Below are 20,864 nucleotides of genomic sequence, written 5' to 3'. Positions count from 1 at the left end.
AATGTTATGAGCTTTAATTTTAAACCAATTTCACTACAGAAACCTTAATGTTATGAACTTTAATTTTAAACCATTTTCACTACAGAAACCATAATATTATGAACTTAATTTTAAACCATTTTGACTACAAAAACTGAATTTAAAGAGGCAGGTTTTACTACATAAGTTGTAAATACGTGCCCTGAAAGGTGGACAAGCCATGGTTGGACTGGCGTTATCGCACTGTTAATTATGAACAGGTCTGATTCACCGAACATATAGCATGTCTGGGTGACAACACGTGTAAAACTGCGTGTACGTGCGTGTGAGATTACTTTTACACAAGTGAAAATTATAGTTTTGTTTTCTCCAAACTTGACTACTGGATATCATTATTTTGTTGTAACAACTTGTAAGAACCTCTGGAAATACATGCATCTATTATAAGCATAATTTACGTAAATTTGTAAAATTTAGTCATTCATGCAACAGGCGGCGTTCTTTTTGGGTAGATTTCACGTTATTTGTAACGACGCCATTAAACTGAACAGCATAACGTATTTCGATGTAAACTTATTTTAGTGTCAGGCTACACTCATTCAGTGTTATCACAATGACTTATTAAATAGCAGTGTAAATGCGATTGAAAATAACGTATACGTGTGTTTTTTTTTCAAAATAAAAGCATGAGAACCTTCTCTCGTATATCAAATTAGATCTTCGAACAGATAGAAGACAAGAACGCTCAGGTTCGGTATGCTTGGAACAACGTTTCGCTGTTTATACTGTGAGTCGCTTTCAGCTGAGGAAGGTCGTTTTTCAGCCGCATAAATTAACTTTTAATAAGTCTGGTTTTAAGTTAGAGGATTATAGAAGAAAATAAACGATTTTTTCAGGACAGCCTGTTCACGTTGGAACCATCAAACATAAAATAATGCCGTTAAAAAACAACAACTAGACCTTACCTCTTAACGTGATTCCAATTAACTAGCCTGGCATGGCCGAGCGCGTAAGGCGTGCGACTCGTAATCCGAGGGTCGCGGGTTCGCGCCCGCGTCGCGCTAAACATGCTCGCCCTCCCAGCCGTTGGGGGCGTTATAATGTGACGGTCAGTCCCACTATTCGTTGGTAAAAGAGTAGCCCAAGAGTTGGCAGTGGGTGGTGAAGACTAGTTGCCTTCCCTCTAGTCTTACACTGCTAAATTAGGGACGGCTAACGCAGATAGCCCTCGAGTAGCTTTGTGCGAAATTAAAAAACAAACAAACAAACTAGGGACCGCAGATAAGTGTCAGGGGGACAGTAGGAAATACACAGTATTGTTTAGTAACTCACTGTCTATAACATAAGTTAATTGGGTGAGATGGGAGGTGCTTACTGGGTCAGAATACTGGAGGGTTTGGGTGGATCTAGTGCTGAGAGAGTTTGGAAACCCATGGCATAAAGAATTTCAACATCAATTTTCACGAAATGCCTTCCACACAGAATGCCCACAAGTGTTAGTGTGAGAGGCTAGTTCAGTATACCTTAACTAGATTACAGTTTTATAATGATTGTAATACAGATTTCGTCTCGCCAAAGGTAAAATAGGCCTGACATGGTCAGGTGGGTAGAGCGTTCGACTCGCAATCTGAAGGTTGCAGGTTCAAATACCCGTAACACCAAATATGCTCGCCCTTTCAGCCGTGGGGACGTTATATTGTGACGGTCAATCCCACTATTCGTTGGTGAAAGAGTAGCCCAAAAGTTGGCGGTGCCTTTCCTCTAGTCTTACACTGTTATATTAGGGAGAGCTAGCGCAGATAGCCCTCGTGTAGCTTTACGCGAAATTCTAAACCAACCAACCAAGGATAAAATTTAAAATCTAATCTGTGATATAGAGACAATAATTTACCGCGCTCTCTACTGTGGAATACAGTTTGGTCTCTTGTAATGGTATGTGAATATCATACTTCTGGGGTTTTGAAGTAATTTTTAACTCGCCATTTATTACTTTCGGTGCGTGACTGATGTAAGATTGCGCGTAATCCACTGTTTTGTATTATACAGCGGACCAACCGTTTAATGGGGAAATTACAGAATTCGTTTTTTTCACTAAAAGTAAATTTTAAAATCTAACCTGTGGCATAGAAATCAAATGTACTGTTCATCCTTGAATAGGCCAAACTGCAACGACGAATCAAAGAATATATAAATAAAAAGAAACATATAATATCATCAGCAAAAAGTCTGTTCACTCTGCAATAACGAATAATAAATTAGGCTTATTCACCAATCTAAATTAGGTTGCTAAACGGTGAGTTAAAAGGACTTCTGAAAAAATCCGTAAACCGACAAACCTGCGAGTCAAGAGTTATTATTTTATGATTGTGTTGAGCGTCATCTATCGAGGAGATGTAGAACATCATATGATGCTGGTGAACTGGTTTCCTGCAGTTTGCTCATATTCAGCGTATATATGAAGAAAAAATTGTTTGTTTTTGTTTTTTAATTTCGCGCAAACCTACACGAGGGCTATCTGTGCTAGCCGTTCCTAATTTAGCAGTGTAGGACTAGAGGGAAGGCAGCTAGTCATCACCACCCACCGCCAACTCTTGGGCTACTCTTTTATTAACGAATAGTGGGATTGACCGTAACATTATATCGCCCCCCACAACTGAAAGGTCGAGCATGTTTGGCGCGACGGGGATGCGAACCCGCGACCCTCAGATTACGAGTCGCACGCCTTAACACGCTTGGCCATGCCGGGCCTGAAGAAAGATGTTTTCGATTTTATCTCTGATAAACCCTCGTATAGTGCATTATGAGGATATGTTGAAGTATGCTGTAAATCAGCATTTCTGAAACTAGGGTTAAAGAACACTAGGGCCCCGCTTCTCATCTTCATAAATATTTAAAAGATATATACATGATTTATAAAATAAAACTGTTTTTCGTATATAAATGTATATGGTATAAAACATTTAATTTTGGAATGCAACTTTACTGTACACGGAATCTTTTTTTTTTTTCTAAAGTAATAGAAACGAAAGATTCGAAGTTACACGAAAAAATTAATTAATTAAAGCCTCTAAGTAATGTTAGTAAGTGCCCAAGTTTATCGTAGAACAGTTCCGTAGTATCAGTTGAGACATGAGGCTGTCAGTTATATGCTAGGGACTAAGGGAAGGCAACCTTCACATTTATATGACGAAGCAAAATAAAAGATGTCATTTAAGTCATTTCGTCTTTTAGTTATCAATAACTGATTTTTACATATAAAAACTGTACCAAAGGTTAGTAAATGTTCCGCCATTCTTACACCATATGTAGAATACCCAGAGCCACTGACTACTAGAACTCCGTTTTTTGATAACTCGCCTCACGTTTTTGTTTTTTATTTTCTTAAATCAGATTCCTTTTACGTTTAATCTGAAATACAAACATATAAAAATATATTGATTTTAAAACGTTCCGGAACGTCGCTCCTCTGAACTCGGGCGCTGTAAGTTGAAGGGAAGAAGTTAGCATTTCTTCTGTTTCGAAGTTACGTTAACCTGGCAATCTTCGGTCTGTGTCTTGCTGTTAAAACAGGCATCTGACCATTACGAAACACCAATAGGTGGAGTATCCCACACCTCTGTATTGGTACAATTTCGACAGTTATCTCTTTAACTGGAACATATTCTACCAGTTTCCACACTGTAACTTTTATTTATATGAAGCACCACAGTTATGTTTTGGTCTGATTGTACTTAGGTAAGTTCAAATACAAAAGACAACAGCCGATATTTGAAAGAAATGGAAATTTTAGTACGCTACTGTGGTCACATAGTTAGATTTGAGGGAAGGTTGGCAGAGATTCTGATGGGCGAAAGGCAAGCAGAGACTCACATTACTAGATGAAAATGGATTGGAGATAAGAATATAGATTGAGTTATGAAAAGTTGGTGCAGGCAGTGAGGAATAGAGAACAATGAAAAACCATAGCTTGCGGCTCTCAGAATCCGATAGCAACTGAGGAAAGAGATTGTAAAACAAAAGAAGACGAAAGGCATTTATTTATCAAGGTTTCAACAACAACAAAATTATTAGACAGAAACAAACCAAAGTATAAACTACATCTTGGGAAGGAGTTACATTTCTTAGTGAGAGTGGAATCAGAAGAAGAACCCAGAAGCATCATGCAGTTAAATTATTTTTTGAGGGGTAACAGTTAGAAAAAAGAATAATGATTGGTTAATGATGAAAAGACTTTTGATGTTATTTATATTTGCGCTGTTACTATGATTAACTTAACTTGTTTTCCAATGCAGACGAATATTTTGAATTGTTTGTTTGTTTGTTTTGGAATTTCGAACAAAGCTACTCGAGGGCTATCTCTCCTAGCCGTCCCTAATTTAGCAGTGTAAGACTAGAGGGAAGGCAGCTAGTCATCACCACCCACCGCCAATTCTTGGGCTACTCTTTTACCAACGAATAATGGGATTGACCGTCACATTATAACGCCCTCACGGCTGAAAGGGTGAGCATGTTTAGCGCGACCGGGATGCGAACCCGCGACCCTCAGATTACGAGTCGCACGCATTAACACGCTTGGCCATGCCGGGCCACAATATTTTGAATATGTTACATCAAATGTTTAAAAATATACTTGGAATTATTAAAGCAATCAGTGGAAAGCATTTGCGTGGTGCGTGGACTGAGGACGCTACTTCATTGGAAGAACCACCTCTTCAGTGGTAGGATACACCGTCTATGAGAGTTGACTTTTATTCATATACTCCACATATTGAAGAAATATAAAAGTTACCATCTTCAAGAATAGATATGGAGAGTTAAATATTCAGTACGTCACATCACAATTACCATTCATGATGTACATCTCGGTGGGAAGATATTTACTTTTAATGAAACAAACTTGTAAATATGAAGCTTATAGCTAGTTACTTCATCAGCGTTGATTTTAGTGATCAATAAAAGTTATTGAGACTTGCATCTAGTTACCTCAACTACGTTAATTTGAGTGACAAGTAAAAGTTACGAGGACTTAGAGCCGATAACTTCACCAGTGTTATTTGGAGTGACACATGAAAGGTATCCCCTGAAATTGTACGAACACTGTTCTAGAACGTAATTTGTCATGGTTAACCCTTAAATGCATTAAATAGGTTACAAATGATCTATGGATTCACATTATTGTTTTAAAATTTATTTTTGAGGATACTTTCGATTCTTTAATGTAACCTTCTTGGTCAGTATATCACATCAGTTTAGCCAAAAAACAACTATTTATTGCACAGTCATTTTGAATTAAAGGACATGGTTCAATAGGAAGATAGACCGCACATGTGGTGAAAGGTGTGTTAATTTTATCTGAAAGCGTGTGGGTGTCATAACGTTTCATCTAGGAACATCGCCACAACTTCTTTGCAGATGTGAACACTCAAACACATCAAAACCAACTGTTTTTGTTAACTGCTGTGTATAGCTAACACACCTGATTAACTGCATTGTATGTTTGTTGGTAGCTTAGTATTTCAGGACATTTCTGTTGCTGATATGGCATTGTGATTATTGTGCTTGTGTTGAATTTAATAAAAGCAATGCACACATACGTGTAATCTCAGTCGTTTTTATTTCTTACTTGTGTTTTGTGATGTACTAACGTAGTAAAATTGGTTCTTGCTTTTGAGGATTAAAGTAACTGTTACTAAACGAATAACAAATGGAATTTTTTTAAGAACTTATAAAGAAAACGTGTGTTTGCGTTGTGTCTGGCAAGACTTTCATCAAATGTTTATTTTTGGTCCAGTTTTAAGAGAAGTGTTTGTAATGAGTATCTGACGAAGCGTTAGTTCATTCAGCGATGTTCGAGATTCTCCATTCTATAGTTAATAGACTTTATGGCCCGAGGGTCGCGGGTTTGATTCGCTGTCGCACCAAACATGCTCGCCCTTTCAGCCGTGGGGGCGTTATAATGTGACTGTCAATGCCACTATTCGTTGGTAAAAGAGTAGTCCAAGAGTTGGTGGTGGGTGGTGATGACTAGCTTTCCTCCCTCTAGTCTTACACTGCTAAATTAGGGACTGCTAGCGCAAATAGCTCTCGAGTAGCTTTGCGCGAAATTCAAAACAAACAAACAATAATGGACTTTTTCAGTTCATACAGAGGGGGTTGGGAAAGGAGGGACAAGAAAGTTGTTGTCTTGATACTTTTTAAATGTCGTTAGTTCTAATTCGGGTTGCCTGATGTTACGTTGTATTCAAAGCCACTTCAATTGAAGACGATTCGTCCCCATTTCATACTTTCTGATTTCAGAGCTGTATTGATTGCTACCTCTAGCTACTAATTAGTAGCAGCAGACCTATTCTGAAGTAGCCTTACGCCGACTCTTCACCTTTTAAATAACTAGCTTTGAAAAAAAACTGGAGTATTCATTTCAGGGATATGTTGGCTTGTCGATGCACGTGTGTTTTTTTTTTCTTTTCTAGTATGATGAATCATACATCAAAGCTTTCAGCATAATATAAATTTTTATATATACGGTACAGCTTGTTAAGTGACTTATAAAGGTCATATACAAGTGACCCTGGAGCGGTAAGAAGTTTTTGAAACGAAACGGTTTATACATAAAAGTACTTTGTTGTATGAATGCACATCTTGATGGCTTATGAATTTTAAAATGCTGTGTCGAGTCACATACAGAACAACAAGCAAAAAACGTCAACATTATCTTACAACAAATATTACATCTCAGATTTCAAAACACGTAAAACTATGACACGGGAATTGTAATAAGATACATGATTATCTTCTTAGTAAGATTTCGTTTTCTCACCACGTCATGTAAACTTACGTGAGATAAATCACCATTTTGATGGAACCGATAAAAGTGCCAAACTTCTCCGATTACACGTGACATAAAACGCAAAAGTTAACAAAAAATCACGAGTTTCACGTGCGTGCTATTATCTTCAACTCCTGTCTCTCAGAAGAAAGTTCATACCTTCAGAGTTTGATATAAAAATGCTTTGAAACAATTCGCTGTTCTTTTTTTAGACTAAAAAGTTAAAGGTCATAAAATAACTTATTTTAAAGAACCTTGTAGGCTCATATAATCATAAAAACGTGCATATGATTGTCTTGGAAGAAGAGTTTTTACGTACTTGTAATTTGAGGAATAATAAATATATATATAACATCCCATAATTGACAAGAAAATCCAGAACTTACATAAAAATATTATTCAGAAGATTATTCATCCTTCTTTCTTATGTATTTTTTGCCTTTAACCTCTTCGCCAAAGAAGATAAAATTAATTGATGTATGACAAGTGTTCAAGTTTATGTTGGTGATTAGAAACCAAATTAAAATAAAGTTATTCACTTTTTCATTGTCTTCTTGAAAGAAAAGCAGACACAGATATAAAAAAATTTAATACCAACATCATGAGTTGTTAACAAATATACGTTATTTCATTGATTCACAGAGAACAAGCACATATTGAAGAAACATGTTCATTCTAGCTTCCGAGAGCCTTCCCAGTGGCACAACGGTATGTTTGCGGGCATACAACGTTAGAATCTGGGTTTCGATATGCGTGGTGGGCAGATAACAGATAGTCCTTTGTGTGCTTAATAACAAACAGACAAACTTGATGGAATAATATGTGAAAAGTTACATTTGACCGCGCGAAAATTATTTTATATAACTACAATAAGTTATGAGAATAATGTCGTTTATAAGTTCATTTTAACGCTCCCTGGTGGACCAATAGTGAGTTTACGGATTTAAAAACTGAAGTATGATACCCTGCGGTGGGCAGATAACTCATTGTGTAGCTAAAATAATAAACAGTAGTAACAGCCTAATTACTAATTAACTTTGTTGTTTCCATTTTGTTTCTGAAAACTATACAATACGACCCTTGACCTTAGCAGGTCAACATAAGAGGAGATTCCAGAAAGGTAATAGGCGCGTGAAAGAACTGTTCAAAATCTTTTGACCTTTTCCTCTCCGGAGTATGACGTAACTTAAGTGTTGCTGTATTATATTGTATTTCCAAAAACCCATGTTTAGTGGGGCCGAGTATGGCTCAGTGGTTTTCATACTGAACTGTGTATCTGAGAGTTTGTTCGCCCCATTACCTCTGAAAATTGAAAAAAATAAAATCCTTGAGCCGTACCCCGAGACTGTGGGTGCTATAAAAGTGGCGTCCAAACCCCGCTATTCGATTAGAATACTTTAAGAGTAACAATGGATTGTGTTCACTAGCTGCCTTCCTTCTAATCCCCAACTGTAAAATTAAAGACGGCTAGCGCAGATAACAGATACAAAGTTTATCGCTAGTATTCGAAACAATCGTTTTCTACACGAAAGCATCCGTAAATTATTTTTTGTTACTTTTTTTTTTTTAAATCAGATTTCTAACTAAATTTCGCCTTCCGAATAATATTTAGAATAGCAGCGAAAGTACCCGCCTACGCTCGGGTTATTGTATTGATTGTGTTAGTGTGTGTATTCTAAACGTATTTTAACAATGAAGTGTAACCTGTATAGGTTTGTTGTTTGATTACGGAATGTGGCCTGTCTATAAACCTAACCTACCCTCTGACCTGTTCTCCGATTTCCAGCTTAAATAATGAATATCTCTAAATTACAAAGAAACACATTTTTCTCAATTTTGTAGTTTATATCTTTCGTCTTATACTTCCAGCACATCATCTCATAACCAGTGTTAGGCTATAAGGTATCATGACATTGCGCGAAATTCAAAACAAGCCAACCATGACACAAAAACCATTGTCAGAACGCATTGTTAACAAAACTCACTGGCTTTTATACGCATTAGAAGTTCTTTCCTAAAGTACCCTCTATTTATTTTTTGCTATATTGTCGTTTTAAAAAGATGCGCACACACGTGCGTTTGTTTTATTTGTTTTTTGAATTTCGCGCAAAGCTACTCGAGGGCTATCTGCGCTAGCCGTCACTAATTTAGCAGTATAAGACTAGAGGGAAGGCAGCTGGTCATCACCTCTCACCGTCAACTCTTGGGCTGCTCTTTTACCAACGAATAGTGGGATTTATTGTGACATTATAACGCCCTCACGGCTGAACGGGCGAGCATGTTTGGTGCGACGGGGCACACGTGCGTGTCTGTCTGTCGATATTCTAAGTAGGAAAATAATTAACTGAGTATTAGATTTTAGACGTTAGCACACGTGTACCATAGTTTCAACGCATAATGACCAATACAACTAAAACAGTGGATAGATTTAAGTATAAGATCAGATTCGTAAATTATAGTAAGAAAATGTGGTTAAGTTTGTTTTCATAATGCCACAACTTTTTGTACAATCAGTCGAAATATATATTTAATTTTTGGTCAGTCGTAAACTACTCGTTTCTAATTGACAGAGTCAAACTACGTGAATTACCTAATCATTTGTTATGACATCAGTATGTGACCGACAGACAGACAGACACTTTGTTTTATAGTATTAGAAGATTGAACATTTTTGTAAATATACACAAAGCTTCAATTACAATAATCGCATTTTTTTTCAAGAAAAGTTAAAATGATGTTATAAGCACAATCGGTTGGGGCAGTGCCCCAAAAGTCAAGGTTTCCATTTAATCTGGTAATCCTTGTTGGTGTATAAACGAACAGTCTTGAGCATTTTGGTTTTGGAATGTCATGGCTCACGCATCAGAGAGATTTAATGTGAGGCAATGTTAGAAGTCATCTAGTTATTTTCATAGCATGCTTTTGTTTCAACGCAAGAGTTCATTTGTTAAAACGTTTCAACGGTGTTTTAGGAAAACGTAATCAAACTTTATAAGAATTAGTAAGGGTAACCACACCTTAATAGTTCCGAACATAGCTGTGGTGGATCAGTGTATACGATTTTTATTTGTCATTAAACCCATTGGTACACAACATGTTATCTGTGATATATTCGTCACCAATATCGAAATCCAGTGTTTAGCGTTATGAGGCTTCAGACTTTTCACCGAGCCACTAGAGAGAAAAGACCCCTCCAAAAAAAAAACAAAAAAAACAACAACAAAACACACCAAAATATATATTGCTTGTTACACGGATATACAAGAATTCTGGCGTTATTAAATCTGTGTTCATGACGTGCAGAAATTAGAACTATGGTATTCGCTAATACTTAGGAATGACGAAACTCGTGTTTGTAAAAATAATTAAGTTTTCGAAAAGCCAATTTAACTTACAAGTAATTAAAATCATGGACACTTTTTTTTTTTTTACTTTGGATTCTAGTACAGAGCTTTTTCGTTAAATAGGAAGATTCTGTAATATGCTGTACACAATTTACGGTGTATGTATTACATGTTAAGAACATTGAATAAGAAGAAAAACATTAATTAGGGGGAGGAGCCTGAATGTGCAGAATCGTGTGAATCCTTGAGGATAGAGACATTTTATTATTGGTGATTAACGTTGAAGTATTCTGTTTGAGATGTTAAAGTGAGGAAAAGAAGAAAGAAAAACCCACAGGACTCAGCCCGACACGGCCAGGTGGTTAAGGCATTCGGCTGGTGATCTGAGGGTCGCGGGTTTGAATCCCCGTCACACCAAATATGATTGCCCTTTCAGCCGTGGGTGCATTATAAAGTTTAGGTCAATCCCACTATTCGTTGGTAAAAGAGTAGCCAAAGAGTTGGCGGTGGGTGGTGATCACTAGCTGCCTTCCCTCTAGTCTTACACTGCTAAATTAGGGACGGCTAACGCAGATAGCCCTCGTGCAGCTATGAGCGAGATTGAAGCCAAACAAACAAACCCATAGGACTCTCTTTTGTTGTCCCTCCCCAATCAGAATTATTCAGAGAAAACTAACCACAACATGTAAAACGAAATATGATGTTTGTCAAATTATATTCAATGTAAATGTGTTGCAGTTGAAATAACTGTTACTTTTACTCTTCTGTAACTTGCTTAAAATATATCTATAGTAAGTTATAGTCGGATAACGTTTCTCAATTATCAGTTAGGTTTGAAAACAGATGTAGAAGGTTCACAAATAAATAGCAATTACTTTCTTGGTGGTTAAAGCATTTTACTTCTAATTTGTGGGGTCACGGGATCGAAACTCGTCGCCGAACGTGCTCGTTCTTTCAATGTTGTGACATTATAATGTTATGGACAATCCTAATATTAATTGGTAAAACCTAACTCAAGAGTTGGCGGTGGGTTGTTTTGACTAACAGTCTTTTCTCTAATTCATCATTTCAGTATCAGGAACGGTTAGAGAAGATAACCCTTGAGCAGCTTTGCACTAAATTCAACAACCGAACAAAGCATTTGTTCAAGTAAAAGTTACGTACGACAATGTCTGTTTCGTAGAAACTCGTACCAGTTTGGCCCTGTGTCTGTGCCAACTCACTGAAACGAGCAAGTACATTTTAAGGTGTAGCAGAATTGTGGAATTTCTTCGTTAAATTTATTATTTGGAATAGTCTCTGACGTTAATAATGTTAATAATCATGGGATTGCAAAAAGGGTTATTTGACCTGACTTGAAATATCGGCATTTCATTCTAATTGTTTTTGAATTTCGCGCAAAGCTACTCGAGGGCTATTTGCGTTAGCCGTCCCTAATTTAGTATAGTAAGACTAGAGGGAAGGCAGCTAGTCTTCACCACCTACCGTCATATCTTGGGTTACTCTTTTACCAACGAATGGCGGGATTGATTGTAACATTATAACGCCCCAACGGCTGAAAGGGCGAGCATGTTTGGCGCAACGGGGATGCGAACCCGCGACCCTCATATTACGAGTCGCACGTCTTAACCCACCTGGCCATGCCTCACCTTGTCTTGTGCACAGCTATTTAAAAAAATCTCCCACATGGCCCGGCATGGCCAGGTAGTTAAGGCACTCGACTCGTAATCTGAGGATTACGGATTTGAATCCCCGCACACCAAACATGCTTTTTGGGGCGTTATAATGTAACGGTCGATCCCACTATTCGTTTGGCAGTGGGTGGTGATGACTAGCCGCCTTCCCTCTAGCCTTACATTGCTAAATTAGGAACGGCTAGCGCTGATAGCCCTCGTGTAGTTTTGCGCGAAATTCAAACCAAATCATCCTACCACAGCAACTAGTGAGAAACCTTATCGAGTAAGAAGCTGATTAGTTTGAATTAGAACATAAACATTATTGAAAATAAAGATGTTTAACTTATTTACATGTGTTTCCTTTGTTTTCCTTTTCTACCACTATTTAGTTTATTCTTCACAAAACATTTTCCGAACTTGCAGTTTCAAGGAAATTTGTTTGGCTACTTGTTAGATATCATTGTACCTGAAAAACACAGCCATTTGGCTAACTCTTGATGCATAAAATATATTCTACAATTACTATGGTAGCATGTAGTCATGATGCGCTTCGCCAAGAAACGCCAACCAATCAACCACTATTGTGCACTAATTTGAAATAGATTAATATATATGTATTTGTGTGTATATATATATGTTCAACGTTATGTGTGCGAAAATTGGTATACACTTTAGTACGCTTATTCTGGGTATTTGCGAATAGAAAGAAGCTTGTGAGAGTCAGGGCATGATTTTTTTTTTCTGCCCAGAAAACAATTCTTGGTTCGATCTGCACCTGAAGGTTGTCATATATATCGAATCGACGTTTAGAGGTTCAAGATGTTTTGTAAACACAGTTTGTCTTCAGTCATTTTTTTTTTTGTGTACTTATTAACCTGTCAGTGCTATGTAATTCGGATATTAATCTTGCTGTAAAAATCGACATTTTATATTTTTCCTTTAAACTAAAGATGAACGTATTTTATAAATAAAGCCTAACTGTAACCACCTAAATACCAAATCTTTAGTTCGAATTTAATTCGGTCGGTGTCGGTTTTCACTTTCTCCTAACATGATAAGTTTTCAGAAGAGACAGTTTCAGCTTATTATACTATTTTTGCTCATACATTATATTGTAAAAATGTATGGCATTTATTTTCGGATTTTCTTTTATCTCTTGTAATGTTTCATGTCCGTGTAGGCTAAGCTAAAACAAAAATGTACAGATTTACTAGCTAAACAAATAATGTTAGATTACTCTTAATGTTATTCTGAAAAATGTTTTGAAATATAGTTATTTTCTCGTGTGGTTTGTAATAGTCTGTGTAGAATCAATAAAAGTAACTTCTGTAGAATAATTAGGTAAATTTACGATGTGAAATTATCTTGGTCTTGAAGTGGGTGTTCTGAAACAGCTTAATTGAAATACTTCTATATATATATCTGACGTCCATGTGCATCCACCTTATTTAATCACTAAAATTCTTGCGTTGACTTCATGTATTGAGGTGATAATATATGTGTTTATCCTCCAAAGAGTCTCTTCCAAAGGAAAACATAATCGATGTCTCCAGTTTCCACATCGTAAAGTGGAATTAATGGTAATAGATAATACTTGAAATGCTTTCTAAACCCAGCGTGCTGTAAGTATAGTAAAATAAGTTACCAGTTTTATTTCTGCTTGTCTCGCGGAGGAGGCCTAATGGTTTTGGCGACTAAAAACTTTGAATTTCGCTAAGTAAGCGTCTTTTTTCTCTCTCGAGAACCGTATGCAAGGCCTTGAAGTGGCTCGCTTTTGATACCAGGCTCCTGAATGTGTTGTACCTGGAGTCAGTCTTTCTGCATTTTCGTTAATGCGTTAGCTTTGTCGTCCTAGTGAAATAACAACTATGTAGCAGGGCACGAAACCAGCGGGTTGTGAAGTGACGGAGTTTAGGAATGCTTGTCTACACACGTCAAGGCTAGACAGGTTTACAGGAGTGACAGGGAAAATGTGTTTCCTTTACAAGAATTCGTCGTATTTGTGTATCAGAGAATGTGAGAAAGAAAGTAGACGGACAAAAAAGACACAATGGGATTTTGTTGGTTGGAATCTAGTTCTCGTTTAGACAGACTTGAAAAGTATTTTTCTTAATGGCGCTGCTCGTTTCGGATAAGTACTTGTGAAATGTTTTCAACGTACTGAAAGGTCAAATCGTCCATTTTTAAGTAGTGTCAATAATAATAACTCTATATAAGTATTCTATTCAGTAAACGAAAGATTGTTTAGTTTTACAAAGCGAATAAGCTAAACCTTATTAATTTAGGCTTGAAAAAGTACATATCTGGCTACATTATTAAGACCAAAGGAACCAGTGCAAAGTAAAAAACGTTAATAGATTTAGTGTTATAAGTAAAATACCCAGATTTCAAGAATTGAATTTTTTTCCTTTTGAACTGCAAATTTAAAAACAATTAAAATTCACCGTTACAAATGAAGAATCCTGATTTAAGCAGTTGAAAGTTTCATCGTTTTTGAACTATGTTCAAAAACAACAAAAAATATTTTACTGTAACTTATGAACCAGTTTATTTTTGAAGTATGTCTCAAGAAAAATCCATTATTTCAGTGTTTTTGGCCATACCTGAGACTTTCATAAAACTTTTCTATATCAGGATGGTTTTGCAAAAAAAACAACACAAAAGAAACACCTATAGACTTAAGTTTTTGTTCATTTGTCTTATTCTATGTATCTTGCTCCTTTAGAAAATGTTAATGTTTCATACAGATATGTAACATTAGTTTTGAAGATGTATTTTCTAATTACAAGCAATAAGTACAACATTTTAGCATTATTCAATGTTTATCTTCCATTTCATGTATTCTAGGCTGATTCCCTGATCCTAACACCTTCAAGTATTTCAAATTGTGTGTCAAAAGGCAAATCTAAAGTAAGTTATGAATTATGTTTTATTTTCTCAACATGTATATAGTTTCCTTAGTTTAATGCCATCTAATTTATTGTTTTCTTTATTATTCTGATTGCCTTCTTAAAGTGTTGCGTGTTATTAAATTAACTTAAGAATAATTTACATAAATATTCAGAAAAGCACAGGAACTCAATGCCATTAATTAATGTAACACTTGCATGTGAGGTTTGTTCTCAGTGACATTTATTGTTATAGCTAGCTTTACCTTCACATAATTAATATTGAATATAACTTTAATCAGGTGTAATTAGATAATTATTCAAAATTTCCATGCTAATATACATGTAGTCATGATGCATTCTTGATGTTGACAGGTTTTAAACATGTTCTAATCTTTTTACATGGGTAAAGGATCTAAAATTACACATGACAACAACCATCTGATAAAAGCTTTCATCAGGTTGGCCTTGTGCCTGTTTCACCTCTGTGGATGGGACAATCTCTCCTCAAGGGGTGACACAGATACTTATAAGAAATATTGGTATGAGTTGGGGTTCTTTCCCTTAAATATGCTATTAGGAATGGTTATTGAAATAAGTAAAATATGGATTATGGGATGCTGCACTTGGGTCATTTGTCTGATTTGAAAGTGTATTATAATATAATTTTTTGGAAATGTTTGACCTGTGCAGTTATGTGAAACATCTGTACAACCTCAGAAGTAGTTAAAGTTATAGCAAATAAGAAACTGTTCAGTTGGTAATAGATGTGTGCACTTTTGTAAATAAAAGTTTATTTATTCGCTGTTGTTTTCCTTTCACTTGCTGTACATGTTCTATTTATTCTATGTATAATATTTCTAAAATATTCATTCTACAGGATGGCCCGTAAGTCCCTAACCATCCATATATCTTATGTATCCAGTGTATCTGTGTGCTGTCCCTCATTCTCACTGCATAATATTATGCGTACTTGTCACAATATGATCTTCAAGTGTAAATGGGTTTTCATCCACCATATTTCTCTGAAAAAAAGAAACAAATTTATAATACATGCATAATTGAATATAACATAATAACATATGGATGGGTAGGGACTTACGGGCCACCCTGTACAAATACTTTCATTTTATTTGTAGCATATCTGTTTATCTTAATTTCACAATATATTATCTTAATATTATAATATAGAAAAACATGTTGTAATTGATTTATTAAGGTTAAATAGACGTTTAAAATTTTCTTTATTGTGACATTTAAAAATAGTAAAGCAAACCTAATTTGATTTGGTGTTAGTACTATGACTGCAGAAATCACATCAGAGTTATTCAGCCAGTTGGTGAAGGAAACAAGTTATACGTTTGTGGGACAAATGCATTCAACCCAAGGGACTGGATTATTCATGTAAGTTTATCAGTTGATGATTAAACTGTGTTATTTGTAGAAAATAAGTTAATGGTTCATAATATAAGATTTCAGAAGGAACCTTAAACATCTTGATATCTGATAAATGTGGGAAACTTCATGTAAATGTTTTTCTGTATCTTGGGGGCCTTTATTTGCTGTTAATTTGAATACAAGTCAGTGTATGTGTATATTTATTTCTGCTGCAAGCTAAGAGTAGTTGGAATTCTTACATAATTTACTCCACTTGTAAACTGATCTACAGTAAAAAAACAGTCATGGTTAACATGACTCATATTTAAGTTTTAAAGATAGAAGTATCCTGAGTGTTGGGGATATAGCTTGTAAACGTTTATTTTCATTATACATTGAGATTTTGTAATATTTTAATTGGTTGCTTATAGAACAAACAAAGTCATTTCTCTAAATAGAACCATCATTTCTCATGTTCATGTAAAATTATGCTTGTTTAAGTACAAACAAATAACGAAAAACAAAACATAGTTAAAGACTAAATCAGTTGCTTATTGAAGTGTCTTAGCAATAATTTAAATCAGAAAAATTGTAACATTTTGATCAGTAGGTTCGAAATTTCTGAAAAATTGACCAAAGTATGGATACCTTACATAATACACATGCCAAATCATAAAATAGGAACAATTTCTGTTGGAATGGCTAAACAAAGAGTAGAAAGGATACACAATAACTTAGGAAGTGAAATGTAAAAGTGATTGCTTTCTTGTGGTTGATAGTTGAGTTAGAGATGGTAGTTTGGAGTTAGAGATGGTACATGCTACCTAGACTGTCTTTAGCTAGAGATTTTCTAGCTTATAAACAAAATATAAATATGAATCCTTTAGAGCAGAAAATATTCTTTAAAGGTAGCTGATTGTAACCTGTATTAGATAGTTTGGGTGGTATGTGAAACTAACTTCCTAGTTTATGTATTTAAAAACAGCTGGTATGGGTAGAGAAACCACCAGTAAAGGAGCTGTTTTTAAATATATAATTTTCTCTACAAGTGGATTTTCTCGACATCACAGATTATAACTTCCTAGTTTGTAATCAATGGTTTTTTTTTTTATATTTTTTATCGTGATTTCAAGTTGAGAAAAGTACATCTGGGATCTTCCAAAATTAGTGGTAATGAAAGAAAACCAACCTGACGATGAATTAGTGGTCTTCTATGAAAGTGTTTTCTTTGTATCTCAGAAAGAAAACTTTGTAAAGAAACAAACCTGAAGATGACCTAGGAAGTTCGAAAAGTGTTAATACCCATACCAGCCATTCTGAGATACATTTTTGTTTCAAGTGGGTTTCTCATTATCAAGAAAGAAAATTTTGCTTGTATTATAAACCTGTTTTCACAGTCTTGCAAGCCACATAATTAATATGTCTAAAGATAATTTCTTTTTCCTCAGTATGATAAGAGAGATAATTTTTGATAGTTCTTGTATGTTGTTGGGACTCCTGTGTTCCGGTATCAGAAGTGTATATTATACGAATGATTTAAAGTGTCAGTATTTTTATAGCTGGTTATAACTTTAGTGAGATGATCTTGAAAGAATTAACTTTATTTCCTTTTGATCAGTATTGTTCTTTCTTGTTTTTATTTTGTCAATTACTAGTTATTATGGTTATTTTCAAGTAGTTTGACATTTTGTAAATTGATTGTAGAAAATAAACAAGTTTTAGTAGGAGATTTATGAGGTATATTAATTGATGTTTGTGTTTCATCTTTCCATGGAAAGTTACTGTGCAGCAACAATTTAAGCATTTTTTTTTTATAATCATAGTTTGAAAATGTGTTTAATATTAGATATTAACCAGAGTTTTACATAGATTTGTAGCTTTAACTGCACAGTTTGAAAATGTGTTTAATATTAGATATTAACCAGAGTTTTACATAGATTTGTAGTTTTAACTGTTAAACATAATTAAGATCAACATAGTTTTCTGTATTCTAACTATGGCAAGGCACAGCTAATGTTAATAAATAATGGCATCTTTTTTGTTTTTAAATTTTTATATAAAACAAGATCCATTGTATAACTGGACACTCACATTTCGTTTATATAGAAATGTGAATAAAACAATATGTTCTCAGGAGTTTGAACAACATAATGTCTAATGAGATCCTGATTAATAATGAACCATACCAAAAAGTCCATGAAAAGTTTGAACAACATAATGTCTAATGAGATGCTGATTAATAATGAACCATACCAAAAAGTCCATGAAAAGTTTGAACAACATAATGTCTAATGAGATCCTGATTAATAATGAACCATACCAAAAAGTCCATGAAAAGATATTTTAACATTTCTATGACAGAGAGAGCAGTAGCTCAGTCAGGTGCAACAGATCATTGCAGAATGGCTACAAATAACAAAAACATAGTTAGTGGGATGTGGACTTTAATACTATTTTACAAATTTCTGGAAACCTGGACAAGGTAGACAGTTATTAATCATCCTTGAAGACAACTGCTATTTCACAATAGCTATATTCAGAGTAGTGACTGAATGACCAGACAGCAGACAAACATCATAATTAGGTTTGGTTGTATGAAGGATAATCAAGTGTTATGTATTCCTGTAATTACAACTACACTTGGGGGGTGTCATTGAAATTATTCAATGAATTTAATTGAACCTTATCATAGTTACAATATAGAAAACCCTAATTATCACTTAATTCTTTTGAGCAGTGTATAATGTGACTGGTATGGAACTTAATTGATTGAAAAAAATAATTATAACCAAGGTATAATTGTTTGAAGTACATTTATTATATAGTTAACACTAATACTCATATGTGTTTAATAAACAACACTTACATGTGTTTAGAGCAACAGTTCTCAAACGTCTTTGTTACAGAACACTTGAATTTTGTTTTTATTTCGGTAGACCATAGTATGCTATCGTTTCATTTCTGTAATTATCCACTTTCTATGAACCACCTGAAGAGGACTTACAGACCACAGATTGAGAACCACTGGTTTAGAGCTTTAAGTTACATGTAATGCTCTCTTTTTTAGGGCTTTTCACTCTAAAAAGTAGAGTTTGATACCAGGCATACATAGTCCATTGTGTGTCTTAAAAGAAAAAAAAATCAAATTGTACATTTATTTTTTTACTTTGTTGCAAAAGATTTATCCAAACACTACCAGTAATGGCACTGTCTCTCCAGATTTCATGTACCAGTTCCAATAATTTTCTAATTTTTAATGTCTTAACTTGGTGTAGAATATTAATATTTCTGTGCTTCTGCTTAAGTTTGAATTTTGTTTTTAGTAGCTTAATATTTCAAGGTAGGTTCCATTGAATTGTAACTACCACATTGTTACAATGATGTTTTATCAGTTTGGAATAGGTATGGCCTCGTGCTTAGCAAGCCTGAACTGTGAGTCTGAGTTAATGATTCATGTCTTTGTACCACAAAAAAATATACTCCACACTTTAGATCTGTGAGTGATTTATGAAAAATGATTGTTATATTCTACTATTCAATCACACAAGAGTAGTTCAAGACGTGGTAGTTTGTGCTGTTTACTTGCTTTCTTCTGCTTAAAGTTAAGATGACTGTGAACAATAGGTCTTTATAAAGATATTCAATTTACAAGTTTTTCCCATATTGTTTTTACTAACTAATTTGCAGCTATTAATGTGAAGAATCACATTGTTTTTTTTTTTTATGAGCAAAGGTAAAATAACAGTTGAGCTGACAATTTCCTTCCACCCAACTTATTGTAGTAACAACTCATTTTACCAATAAACTCCAGACACAGAAATCAAATTACACTTTAATTATTCTTTGCCTTTAGGACAATCTTTCGCATGTAGTGCAACATGAAAATTATCCTGGTATTGGAAATGGAATTGCCAAATGTCCATTTGATCCAGAAGACAATGCAACAGCTGTATGGGTTGGTAAGTCTTTTTTTTTTAATAAAAAGAGGAAGAAACATCTTATAAAAACAAGTCAACTAGAATTTGATTTTTCATACTCTTTTTTTTTTTTAATTTGTCCATTGTACCTGGAAATGAGAGATGTGGAAAAAAATTGGAGCTTATGAATTTTGAGTTTTTGGATACTGAATAATGCTATTCACTCAGAGTTAGGTTGTCAAGTAAAAACTAAATCTTTGTTTGAAGGATTTATAGCTCACCATAAGTTTACTTCTCCAAATGCTGAATTTTTCTTTTCATGTTTATTTTGTAGCTTTTTATCTAGACTTGTGTAAGTATTAACTAGCTACTTTTAATCAGTCAGTTTTATTCATTTGTTGCCTAAGACATGAACAGTACTTTATATTGGAAGGCATTGACAATAATTACACATGATATGCATCTAGTACTGATTCTTGGGACAGGGCAAGATTCTAGAGAGGGTTCAATGTTTATATTCCTGTGGGTGAGAGTTGCTATATAGTAAAGCTTTAAATTTTAGAGCTAGCTAAGTTTTGTTGCAAGCAATGTTACTAAATATTTCCCAGAATTTAAGCTGTGGGTGCATTATAAGAGTAACAGTCAATATTCTACTGTTTTTTTTTATATAATTATGGTAGATATGTACAAATGTTTTATTTAAACTTAATAGGAGATATTATTTACAAGAAGTGTTAAATTTAGTATTTTTAGAAGCAGTATTTACAATAAGTTTGAATATATATTAGTTTATGAATCGTTTGTTGCATTGTTCAACTGTCATGAAGTGACATTTTGTTACTCGAACCTTCTGAATT

The 20,864-nt window shown here is 34.6% G+C and overlaps 1 protein-coding gene across 4 annotated transcripts in view; it reads left to right on the top strand.

Annotated features, from left to right (window-relative positions):
* The window catches only part of LOC143231906 (semaphorin-2A-like), a 103,231-nt gene that overhangs the window by 57,398 nt on the left and 24,969 nt on the right, over positions 1 to 20,864 (top strand). For all 4 annotated transcript variants that reach the window (XM_076466718.1, XM_076466719.1, XM_076466720.1 and 1 more), the window contains 3 exons: positions 14,673 to 14,735; positions 16,010 to 16,117; positions 19,944 to 20,049. In XM_076466718.1, the coding sequence (XP_076322833.1) occupies positions 14,673 to 14,735; positions 16,010 to 16,117; positions 19,944 to 20,049 (277 nt within the window). The remainder of the gene's footprint in view (positions 1 to 14,672; positions 14,736 to 16,009; positions 16,118 to 19,943; positions 20,050 to 20,864) is intronic.

Source organism: Tachypleus tridentatus, chromosome 11 (genome assembly GCF_004210375.1).
Source record: "Tachypleus tridentatus isolate NWPU-2018 chromosome 11, ASM421037v1, whole genome shotgun sequence".
Taxonomy (NCBI): domain Eukaryota; kingdom Metazoa; phylum Arthropoda; class Merostomata; order Xiphosura; family Limulidae; genus Tachypleus; species Tachypleus tridentatus.
Note: the sequence above shows the minus strand (reverse complement) of the source record. Positions and strands in the feature narration are given on the sequence as shown.